The sequence below is a fragment of the Erythrolamprus reginae genome, chromosome 3 (genome assembly GCF_031021105.1).
Source record: "Erythrolamprus reginae isolate rEryReg1 chromosome 3, rEryReg1.hap1, whole genome shotgun sequence".
Taxonomy (NCBI): domain Eukaryota; kingdom Metazoa; phylum Chordata; class Lepidosauria; order Squamata; family Dipsadidae; genus Erythrolamprus; species Erythrolamprus reginae.
The window spans coordinates 139,156,045-139,168,927 of record NC_091952.1 but is presented as its reverse complement, the minus strand read 5'-3'; the positions used below and the strand labels follow the sequence as shown (position 1 = coordinate 139,168,927).

Below are 12,883 nucleotides of genomic sequence, written 5' to 3'. Positions count from 1 at the left end.
CAAAAGACAAAATTTGATTCCTTGTTTCAGTTTGCTAAATGAGGAATGGATACTATATGCATGGATGTAGAATTAGCATTCACTACAAAAATCTGTTGGTATGTGATCAAGACACCAGTGAGGGAATGGGAGACCACTAAGAAAAAAAAATAGTCTTGCATGGCTTTCAGGCTTGTGCAACATTTTTGCTAGGAAACTGTTGCTCTGTTTTGTGTCCCAATAGTTCTTGCCTAAAGAGAGTGTCCCATGTCTTATTTTAGAGGCAGTCTGTGTAGTTCATATAAAACCAGCAGTTATAAATTAAGCTGCTGCAGGAATAAAAGTGAATGTTCATCGTTTTGTGAATCTGAGTTTCCACTTATAGTACTACCTGTATATTTCCCCAGGCCAGTGTAGCCTAAAAACCTCTGAAACTTCATGCCATCAGAACTGAAGTGTGCATACATGTAAATGAAACAGAAATACTTGTTTTCTGAAAAACAGACAGCTTGCACTGTATCATTTTATAAATGATTTATAATAAACGTTCTTAAAATATGAGATGTGATGTTAAATTAGATTCTTTGAAGGCTGGCTGAAGACTTTGGCAATATTAGAACTTTCCTGGCCAAATGAGTGAGGCTGCTGCTTGTTGAGAAGAACTGAACAGAGCAAATGATGTACTTAGCAAAGATTTTAGAAACTGTCCCAAATTCAGTTTTCTGCAGTGACTTTACAGGACCTTTTTTGTTTTGTTTGAAAATAAGAAACCATAAACTTAACAATTTCCAATAAGATTCTAGTGTGCTGACTGAAGTGCCAGTCCTGATTTTCCCATTCTGCCCCATCCCGCCCTGTCTCTTTCTTTAAAAAAGGCTGTGATAACAAATTCTCATTCCTTACAAGTTGAAGCACAGGTAACAAACAGATAGAAAAGATCAGATGCTGGAGTGGATGAGGAAAGTTCATTGGTTTTGCTTTCTTTCCAGAGGGCCCCTTGGAAATACCTGAGTTGCAGGGGATGTTGCTCCATTTGTTAAAATCTTGTGCTGGAAGCAGCTCTCTATGCTGGGATGAGAGCAGTACTACTTCTTTGCCCCTTCCCTCCACCCAAGTAAACAAGAACCAATGCTGATATCTAGGAAGAGGCTCATCATGTGTCCAAAATCTCCCTGGTGGGGGATGGCTCATGAGGAAGGCCTTGTGTATTGTGAAGGGTCTGGTTGTGGGGCACCGAGTTCTGCTGGAGCTCAAGTGCAATGGCATTTTGTGGGAACTCCTTCACTTGCTTCTTGTATTCTAGGAATGTACAGGCCTTGGTAGCAATGGCAATTATATTCTTGCCAATGAAGATTGTAGAGACTCTGCTGTCTTGAAACAGGACCATATTAATGGCTCGGATGAATATTGTAACCATGTTTATAGTCACCAGACTCAAGACAGGGTAGAGCATCATTTTCTGGGGAGCGATATGCTCTCCTTGCATGCTAATCTCACTCAAGGAAACACAGGGCAAGATCAGGAGCAATATGTAGCAATAGAAGAACATGAGTCCTTCTGCCCAGATTGGCAGACCAGTCTTCTGTGGTTCCCACAAGTTGGCTTGAATATCTAAGATATCCAATAGGTCCAAGGCCACCCAGAAGAGACGCCCTCGCAAATCCTCTTTCTTCCGGAAGGTACGTATATATTCCATGCTGTCCAAAGCTACTAGCACTAGGTACAATCCTGGTACACAAATAGAGAGAAGCAAGGTCAGTGCCTTTCTAGCCACAGTCTCCAGATTTCTCTTATCAGCCTTATAGTTCTGGAATATAAAATATAGTTTGATTTCCAGCACGAAGATATAGAGGAACCAAAGAATCATAGCATAGCCCCGTTTGGCTGTCTTCACCTCAGCCCCCACCCAGACGGCCACATAGCGTAGCACTATCAAAAAGCAGATGTCTCCTACCAGAACAATGATGCAGACACCAATTTTACGAGGCCCTTGGTTCTGCTCTACCAGATAAGCATCCATGAATGCCATGCTGGTCATAATAACAATGGTAGTAAGACACACATGGCGCTTATCTGGGGGTGGAAGCACCATGATGAGATGAAGGAACTACCTACCCCTTTCTTCCCACTTTGTGGTATTGCTTCAAGAGCCAGCCTTACATTTTTCACAGGTGAAATCGTTGGCAGTAAAACTTTATAAAAGAAATTCCAGTAAGGCAATGACAGATGATATTTCATCTGATACCCTCAAGTTCTGATAACTCATCTGAATTGTAATTGCTGCACAAAGATCAAGATTTACACCAGCAGAAAGATCCTTTCCTGCTTCCCACAGCATTCATCTTCTGACCATGCCTGTTGTTAGAATTTCTGATATTATCTTTGAGACCTTCATTTCAGTTATAATTGTTTAATTTTTCACTATTATTGTCCTTGAAAAATGAGGAAGCCCTCATTGGCTCATAGATAATCCTCCTTATGGAATTCTTGGTAGCATCTCATCATGTTCTTCAGCAATTAAAGAAATGATCAGGCATCAACCATAATAACATGCTAGAATAGCAGGTCAAAACTTATTGCTCCCCAAAAGCTGGATGATTCAGAGTTTTTCAAAGCTGCAAAGAGGGGTGATAATTTCCCAGGGTATCTTTTCCCCTGTTAGTCCCCCTGCTCCTCCATTCATGACTCTATCTGGAGCAGAATCCATGGAGAGTAATACTTGCACTTCCAAGAGAGGCTTCTGATCCAGCTTCTCTTTCTTGCTACTATCCATTCTGAGCTGGAAAATAAAAACCCAGAAGAAAAATAAGTGAGGAAAGTTTCAGTCATATAATTCAAAAAGCTGCCTTTTTTAACAGCAATGATATTGACAGCTAGAGAAAAGGAATACCTCTGTTTTACAACCTTGTATTACCAAACACTTTAAATACTTGGGGAGGGAGGGCAAATAACCTGCATTTGGAAAACTGTGCTGGCTTTGCAAATGAGAGAAGCTCTGCCATCAAGGAAATGTAGGCATTTGCACAGTATATTGCTGTTTTGCAATTGCCTTTGATGGGCCTCCCTTTTTAATTTTTTAAAAAAAATAGTTTATTTATTAAATTAATAAAAAAGGAGGGGAGTATAAACAGGAAAAGAAAAAGGCAAAAGGGGAAAGGATACAGAATCAAATAATTTAGGAAAATGATAGTTATACATAGTAATACATAACAAATTTTTATATCAGTAATCTATTTCTCTATGTAAGTAAAAGATATCCTTGTTGTTACCATTTATATCTTATGTTATATTTGTAATTCATACATTTAATTTCCAGTTTCCAATGGGTATGTATATATTGGTTAGTAGAAGGTAATTTGTGAAGAATACAAGTAAAGAAAGATAGTGTATTGATATTCAACAGGAATATTTGGGGGAAATTGAAGTTTATTTAAAGAAGAAAAAGATTGAGAAGTATTGGGGGGGGTGTAAATCTGCCTGTGACGCAGACGGTTTTAGGTGGTATGACCTGGTATAGTAGAATGATAGGGGGTGTATATGTAAGGTGTAATAAATGTATTCTTATGTGAAAAAAAGTGTGTGAATTATGTTATGTTGTGCATAAAAATTTCTATTTGGTTTAAAGACATATAAAGAGAGATATGATATAAAATCTTTTTCAAATTGAATTTCAGTTTAGTTGGTTTTGGAATTATTTTTTAGGTTGGTTTTGTTTCGGTTTAGAGCAGTCAAAAATGAGATAGGCTTATTATTTTCATAATATGAAAATTTGATATTTTTTTGCTGTGACCCATTTATACCAATTATCCCATATTTTATAGTATTCTGAGTCTTTTTTATTTTGCATTTCCATTGCTATTTTGGACATCTCCGCGCACTTCATAATTTTAGTAATGACTACCAATATTGATGGCGTTTTTTCTTGTTTCCAAAATAAGGCATATGAAATTCTTGCTGCAGTCAGAATCTCTGTAAGATGAGATATTTTTGCGTTTGGGTAAGATTTTGCCTGAATATACCAAGAACATATATTTCAGGTTTAAATAATAAATTGATTGACATGACTTGGTCTATTGATTTATTGATGTTTGTCCAATATTTTTTAGCATATATGCAGGTCCACCATGCATGGTAGTATGTTCCTGGTTTTGTTTTGCATTTCCAGCAGTTTAGATAATCTTGCTGGAGGCAAATGCCATCGGTAAAACATTTTTAATTGATTTTCTTTGTGGGACATTGCTAGAATAGCAGGTCAAAACTTATTGCTCCCCAAAAGCTGGATGATTCAGAGTTTTTCAAAGCTGCAAAGAGGGGTGATAATTTCCCAGGGCATCTTTTCCCCTGTTAGTCCCTCTGGCTGGCTTTGCAAATGATAGAGAAGCTCTGCCATCTAGGAAATATAGGCATTGGCACAATATATTGCTGTTCTGCAATTGCCTTTGATGGGCCTCCCTTTTAACTGCTTTTCTAAAATTGTGATTCTTGCCTTTTGGAGGGAGATACTCAATCTTATATTAAGGTTGATACTTTCTGTTTAAGACAGAAGAAAGGAAATATTATTTATATTCTGATATTCTTTTTTTTACTTCTTTCTGTCCATTTAAATCTTCTAACCCCCTAATATCATGTAGTATTAAGGGGGGAAAAAAGGGGGGGGGGAATCGAGTTTGCCTCAAAGGCAATGTTAGAAAAACCTCTCATTCCGAAATACAACCAAATCACATTCTGTTGATGTGACTTCATTTTCCACTTCAGTTAGCCCCTTTTAAAATTGATTTTAGGAGACCATATTATATGATCCCATCTTCCCAAGACACTAAGCCCCCGTGAATGTGTTCAACTTAACTTGAAGCAATCACCTCTTTTCTCACTTTCCCTTATACTTGGGTGAAGGAAAAAGCTCTGTTATTTCTTAACCAGCATTTTAAAGCTGCATTTGTTAGATGCCTCTTTCTCTGTTCAATTCAAAATCCTTTTCCCCCCAAAACTGATTTTGACCATTCTGAAGTTTCAAACTAATTTTTCATCTATTCAAAGCACTTTCTACTCTCAGGAAACATGTATTTCAGAAGGCAAAATATATTTTATTGCAGTCATTAATCTGGTCTAGGTGTGCATTTATAGAACCAGAAATATCTGGGCCATGACCAGAAAGAATAAGAAAGAAATGTTATGCACTAATAGTTGTTGTCAAAAGAGAATAGCCACAGAAATCTTTCAAATATCCATCGGGAACTACTTCTTCAATTCCAACTATGGATTCCAAATAAAGTCACTGCACAGTAATGATAGGTGTTAGTCTGTATCAGCATATGTTTCAGCATATGACCCCCGGTTACATTCTTTGCATTCAACCCAATATGTTATACAAATAAGGGAACATGCTATTTATCATAATATAATAAATCATTACAATGTATTAAAGGTTATGAGTGCATACGACTAAGAAGCTGCCATTGCCAATTAAAATATCAAGAAAAAGATGTGTGATGAAATGGGCCTATAAATGGGGAGGTGATGTGATAGAATAATGCATCAGGTTCCCAAGAAGGAGGGAACACATTCCAAGGTTGTGGGTGACACAAGATACCAGAGTAAGCTGAATCATGGGAAGAGGAAGAAAGTTAGGATAACCACTCCCTAGAACAGGGGTATCAAACTCAAGGGTCGTGGGCCAGATCTGGCCTGTGATGTGGTTAGATCTGGCCCGTGGGGCTGCCCTCAAGACAGCGAAGGGCTGGCCTCTGGTATCCTGCTACCTCAGTCTTCCCCTCTGTGCACTCGCTGGCTCCTGTGCACATGTCCAGGAAGTGGGGCTAAGACAGCGGGGATGGCCCCTTGCTGGCCCTATGGATATAAGGCTCACCATGTTCCAAGCCGGTTGGCTGCCATCTAGTTATAGATCAGCGCTGCACCCACCACCAGTGCCTCCATGGCCTGCTCACCAGCTCAGCCTTGCAGCCTGTACAGCTCCCTTTTACTGGGACTGCCCCCGCCCTGCCCTGTATGGAAAAATCACAGTTGCCTAAGCATAATTTTGTTCCTTCCTGAACACAGCGGAAAGAACAAGATGAGAATGAGAAGGGAGGCAGGGAAGGAGGAGAGAGACTTGGAGAAAGCGACTTTTTGGTGGAAGCAGCAAGAGAAGCAGAATTTCCTGGCTGGGAAGTGTTCAAAGTCTGAAAAGGAAAGTAAACCTCAGTCTGGCACTCACGGAAAAGGAAGGAAGAAAAAGGGGAACCGAAAGCTAAATCATGAAGGCTGGTATCACTACAGCTGACAATAGATCTCTCCTGTCCTGGCTTCCCTGCTTGATTGCTCACCTCCTTTAGTTCCAAACCTCCGGTGGGGTTCCAGCAGCAATTGGTGCCAAGCCCAGCCAGCCTCTGCAGAAGCAGCCAGGTGGGGAAGGAGGAGGCTGGCGGGGTGGGGGTGTTTCTCCTTGGGTTTTTAAAGTCATGAGGTTTTTCTTCCTTTTCTCCTTGCTTCACAGTGCATCTCTTTGGCTCTGGAAGTGTCATTTCTGAGCATTTTTCTTTGCAAGAAAAAGCGGTGGGAGTGGAGGAGGCAGTGACTCAGGCTTGTAAGGGTCTCTTCTCAACTCAAATTCACGTCATCTGTGTGTGTGAGTATGTGACTTTTTTCTCCTCCCTTTCTTCTCCCTTCCCCCATTTCTTTTTTTCTTGGAAACAAAAGAGGTATGGGGAGGAGGGGTGGGGTTGTCCCAAAAAGTGAGAACCCGAAGTTAAAAGGCCCAGAAATTTCTTTTCTGGGGTGGGGGGACAGGCAGCAGATATCTTAATAAAGGCCACATTTAAAAGTGGGCAGGGGGAGTTGCCTTCTTCCCCAGGAAAAGGAATGGAGAGGGAAGCGGAAAGGAAGAAAGGAGATGGTAATGAGGAGGGAGGGAGGAAAGCTGGCCACGTCCACCCTGGCCATGCCTTCCTAGCCTCCCAAGGTCAACCACAACCCTGATGTGGCCCTCAATGAAATTCCTTCCCTACCCTAGAATCTCTCAGAGTATATAAATTGGGATAAAGGGAGCAAAAATTTAGCCTGGCAAGGTTCTGTCTAAATATTAAAGCAAATAAAGAACTGAACTTTGACTGGATTGTGTTGCACCATTCTTGAGCTTCACAACTGTCAGAGTTCTGCCACAGAGACAACAGCAATGTAACAAATAAAAATAATTTAATAATTGCTGCAGAACTGGATCCTTGGAGATCTGGTATCTCTAATATTTGAAATATTAATCTCCAAAATATGAAATAAATTTTTTAATCCAAAACAAATATGTTTTATATAGTGACAGATGGCATGATAGGTTTTAGATGGAGAAATGTAGCAAAAAACTTTTAGAAGGCTATTTTCATCTAGCTTTAATAAACAGATCATGGTAGAAGCTAAAAGCAAAATAAGCAGTGGAAATACTAGCAAAAATATATATACATTAATTGAGAAGCAAACAGCAACAAGTGAGAGATTGAACAGGTTTTGGATGTGCCTAGCTGTCAATTTGGTTACCTGAAAGATGGAGGTGAGAATAGAGGGTCACCTATTCTGGAATTAATCCTAACTAATAGGGATGAAATGAAAGTAGCAGGAACTTTGAAGGAGAGTGACCAAGTCATACTAGAATTAATCATAATAAATGCACAGTTGACTGAACAAAGTCAGTCCAGTATTTTTAAGCTGACTTTAAGAAACAGAGAAACATTAGAAAGATGCCACAGATGGAAATCTTAGAGAAAAAACAATTCAAAATGACAGGAAATTTTGAAAAATGAAATAATAAAGGCCTAAAGAAAAATACAAGACCAACATGGTTGCACAAAGATCTCTCTAACAAACTGAGGGAAAACAATGACAGTAATCAGGAAGGCTAAGATGCAGAATGAACTAAGATTTGGAAAAATTGCCAAAAAACAGTTTCTTTAAGTATGTAAAGAACAAGAAGAAAAGGAATCGATTGGTCCACTAATGGGAGAAAATGGCAAGGTGATAGCACGGAAAAAATATAGAAAACATTTGGAAGAGACTTGGAGGTCTTCTAGTCCAGGCCTATCAAACTGGTGGCCCATTGGTCAGATGCATCACACACAGGCCAGAACAACTTAAGGAAATCTTTCAAAGCTGGAGCACCAAACTTTGGAAAATGCTGATGGGGTTCCAATCTTCAAAAGGGAAAAAATGAATCCAGCAAACTACAGTCCAATCACCCTGACATCAATACCTAAAAATATCCTGGAAAAGATAATCAAGCAGTAGATTTGTTAGCACCTAGTAACAAACAAAGCTATTACCAGAAGCCATCATGGGTTTGTTAAAAATAGTTCATGCCAGAAAAGCCTCATTGTCATCTTTGACATCTTTGACAAAGTTACTAAATTAGTGGAGCAGGGAAATATGTGACTTCAGTAAGGAATTTGACAAAGTACAGTGATACCTCATCTTACGAACGCCCCTTCATACGAATTTTTCGTGATACGAACCTGGGGTTTATGATTTGTTTGCCTTGTCTTAAGAACCATTTTTGTTTTACGAACCCGAGCCCGGGAGCGTGGGCTCTCTTACTGTGGGTGTGGTTTCATACTGTGTATGCGCTGGCTCCTGTGCCTGCCTCTGACTGCCACAGGGATTTCCCTGCCATGTGACTGTCACCGCCGGGATTTCCCATTTGATTACAGCCCCTGCCGGGATTCCACGCTCAGAGAAAGCACTCTCGCACCCTCTTCACTAGGAGCGCTTTCTCCGAGCGCTTTGGGAATGCCTCCCCACTCCTCTCGCAGCCCCTTCTCTGGGAGCACTTTTGTCCAGGGCTGTCAGTGAAGGGGCTGCAGGAGAGGTGGGGTAGGCATTCCCAAAATGCTCGGAGAAAGCGCCCTCGCAGCTGCTTCGCTGGGAGCCCTTTCTCCAAGCGCTTCCAGAATGCCCGCCCTGCCCCTCTTGCAGCCCCTTCACTGACAGCCCAGGACGAAAGCGCTCCCAGCGAAGGGGCTGCAGGAGAGGCGGGGCAGACATTCCCAAAGCGCTCGGAGAAAGCACTCTCGCAGCCACTTCGCTGGGAGCTCCATGCAGCCAGATTTGTTTGATGAAAATCTTGGCCAATCTCTTAGCCGAGGGAGGGAAGTCCAGAACAAGGAACAAAATGGGTCTGTTTGGAAAACAGGTCTATCACAGTCCAGATCAGTGTTGCCATCACTTTCCCAGGAGTTCTACTATAAAGTCCTTAGCTATTTCTTCCCACGGGCAGCTGGATTCAGCTACCTGTTGAAGCAAACAGGGAGATTTCCCTGGTCTTGTCTTATTGCTAGCATATGTGTATGTTTTGCTTTTTAATAATGGGTTTTTAGTTATTTAAATATTAGATTTGTCATACATTGTTTTATTGTTGTTGTGAGCCGCCCCGAGTCTGCGGAGAGGGGCGGCATACAAATCTAATAATAAATAAATAAATAAATAAATAAATGAGGCACTGCTTTTTACAAAGTCCTTCACATCAGCTTCTATTTTGGGCCACCAAAACTGTTGTTCAGTCAGATGAAGAATCTTTAGAAATTTGAAGTGATCAGTCAATCGAGAATCATGGCTATGCTTAAGCACCAGAAGTCTCATGCTGTTGGGGACGGAAATCTTCAAACTTTCCCAGGTTAGTCCATCCTAGGTCGTCAAAGTATCTTAACTGTCAGCTAGCCATGGGTCGGTAGATAGTGCTGCCTTCAAATCAGCAGTTAGCTTTCCTTCATTGGAGTCAGTCCATCTGCTGGCCTAGCTCCTGGTAGTGACTTGTGCCACACTCTGTGTGCCTGGGATGATGGTGTGGATTACTTCCTCCTGCTAGCTGTCATATTGAGGTTTCCTTGACAGGGGGTTGGCAAGCAGGTTCTTCCCCCAGGATATATTTCATCTTAAAATCAAACCGCTTGAAGTACTGCACCCAACAGACCTTTTGGGGGGGGAGAGCTTTCATGCAGTCTTTAAGGCCTCAAGGTTCTTATAGTCAGATCAGACCTTGAAGGGGATCTTGGCTCCCTCCAAAAAGTGCCACCATGATAGAAGAGACCAACAAATGGCAAAAGTCTCCTTCTCTCATACTGCCCACCTCTGCTCAGTGTCCATGAGCTTTTTGGACAGGTATGTGCAAGGCAACAACCATCCCTGGGGGTCATTCTGGAGGATCATAATTGCCACCACCACATTGATGGCATCAGTCTGCACGATGAACTGCCTGTCTGGGTCTCGGTGATGAAGAATGGTTTCTTCTGCACACAGCCATTTCAAGCTTTCAAATGCTTTTTGACAGTCTAGTGTCTAGGCCAGAAACTGCACTGGCCAGGGCTTTGCGGGGGAGGACCCTGTCTTTAGTGGTTCTGTAAGCGGCTTGGATGAATTGCCGATAGAAGTTAGAGAACCCCAGGAACTTTCAGCTGTTTCTGGGTATGAGAGGGTTGCCAGTCAAATACAGCTCACACTTTCCTGGGATCCATCTCTATGCCTTCACTGACACTGGTTAGCCCAGGTAGTCCAGGGAAGTTTTGTGAAATTCACACTTGGACAGCTTCACACAAAGCTTTGCAGCTAACAGTTTTTTCAGCATTTGTTGGATTAGTTTCACATGTTCTTCCAATGTCTCATTGAATATGAGAATGTCGTTCCAGTAGATTAGAACCCCCTTATATAAATGTTCATGCAACACCTCATTAATCAATTGCATGAATACTGCAGGGGCTCCTTGTAGACCAAAGGGCATAACTTTGAATTGGAAGCTACTCAACGGGCAGTTGAAAGCAGTCTTCCACTCATCCCCCTCCCTTACGTACTCCTGGTAATAGACTTCTCTCAAATCCAGTTTTGTAAACACCTTCCGTTTTGAAATAATAATAATAATAATAATAATAATAATAATAATAATAATAATATATTAGATTTGTATGTCACCCCTCTCTGAGGATTTGGAGAGGCTCACATCAATAAAACATCATATACAAATCCAATGTTAAAACAGTATTTTTTTTAAAAAACCTATTAAAACAGTCATACAGCCCAAACACACCATCCATAAAATCAAAGGCAGCTAAGGATATATCAGTTCCTCCATGCCTGGTGACATAGATGAGTTTTCAAAAGTTTGCAAACGGCAAGGAGGGTGGGGGCAGTCCTAATCTCCGGGGGGAGCTGATTCCAGAGGACCGGGGGTGCCACAGAGAAGGCTCTTCCCCTGGGTCCTGCCAGACAGCATTGTTTCGTTGATGGGACCCAGAGAAGGCCAACTCTGTGAGTCCTAATCGGTCGCTGGGATTGGTGCGGCAGCAGGCGGTCCCGGAGGTATTCTGGTCCGATGCCATGTAGGGCTTTAAAGGTCATAACCAACACTTTGAATTGTGACCGGAAACTGATTGGCAGCCAGTGCAGGCTGCGGAGTGATGATGAAACATGGGCATATCTGGGAATGTCCATGAAAGCTCTCACAGCCGCATTCTGCACGATCTGAAGTTTCCAAATACTTTTCAAAGGTAGCCCCATGTAGAGAGTGTTGCAGTAGTCGAACCTCGAGGTGATGAGGGCATGAGCGACTGTGAGCAATGACTCCCGGTCCAAATAGGGCCGCAACTGGTGCACCTGGCAAACCTGGGCAAACGCCGTCCTCACCACAGCTGAAAGATGGTTCTCTAATGTGAGCTGTGGATCGAGGACGGACCCTCTCTGAGGTCGTCAGTAATTTCCCCCCCAGGGTGATGGATGGACAGATGGAATTGTCCTTGGGAGGCAAAACCCACAGCCACTCCGTTTTGTCAGGGTTGAGTTTGAGCCTGTTGACACCCATCCAGACCCCAACAGCCTCCGGGCACTGTCACATCACTTCCACTGCTTCACTGCTTCAAAGGTAGTTCAATATGTCTTTTATGAGGAGGGAGAGGGTAGTTGTTTTCCACGCACATCACTTTTATTCCATGGAAATCCCCCCATCTTTTTTCTCTTTAAATAGCACCGAGGTGGCTATTCTGGATTTTGCAGATTAGATGAACCTTCAGGCCAGGTTGGTGTAAAGGTGCTTCCTTAGCTCAGAAATCTTTTTTGGCGTCATTGAGTACATCTTTGCTTTAGGGGCCAATCTCAATTGGTTTGGCGATGGGGGTGGGGGAGAAGGATGTTGCATTCTTCCTCACTTCCTGAAGCCTGATCCCTGTATTCTTTGGGAACCTGGTGAGCCCCAGGCAGGACTTCAATCAGCTTCTTCAGCTCTGACTGGATAGGCACTTATCAGAAATACTGTAGTATGTTGTCTTGTGAGAGCAGTGGTTTAGACTAGTTGATCTCAAGGTGTCTTTCAATTCTGATACTGTTCCAAGCTGAGAGCTTTATAAATCCCTTCCCCATCTCCCTCTGGGTGTCTGCCTAGAGACACGTGAGCTAATTAGTGGCAAGTATTTTTGTTGTGGCCCATCCACATCCCGCACAGCTGGTCATGGACCCCAAGAATCAAGACATGGTTGTGGCACAATACTATAGGCCCGTACACCTGGCACCTGAGTTTGATAGCGAGGAGGTTGGAGAGAACTTGGTGTCAGAGGCTGAAAGCCAACCAGGGCCTTCTGCACCTCCTGAGGTGCACGTGAGTGACTCAGGAGAAGAGGAGCCTATTCTTGATGCTAGGGCATGCAGGACTGCTAGCAGGCAGGAATGGCTAAGCAAGAGGCCTATTTGTGAATAGATCTGTAGAACAATTGGCCACGACCTTACATTATTTAAGGCTTAGCCACATGATGCTTCAGCACGGAAGACAACTTCGTTTTTGTTCCGATTCATATCTCTCTCTCGGACATTCTTGTTTAGATTATGAAATGCAACTGGCAAGGTTGGCTAATGATATCTGGGCTGCCTGCCAAGCTGTAGTAAGTTTTAG

At 42.3% G+C, this 12,883-nt stretch overlaps 1 protein-coding gene across 2 annotated transcripts in view; it reads right to left on the bottom strand.

The window, feature by feature from the left end:
• Positions 1 to 468: 468 nt before the first annotated feature.
• Positions 469 to 12,883, bottom strand: part of TMEM121 (transmembrane protein 121) — a 46,475-nt gene continuing 34,060 nt past the window's right edge. For both annotated transcript variants that reach the window (XM_070746834.1, XM_070746833.1), the window contains one exon: positions 469 to 2,758. In XM_070746834.1, coding sequence (XP_070602935.1) covers positions 1,133 to 2,071 — 939 coding nt within the window. In that variant the 5' untranslated portion in view covers positions 2,072 to 2,758 and the 3' untranslated portion in view covers positions 469 to 1,132. The remainder of the gene's footprint in view (positions 2,759 to 12,883) is intronic.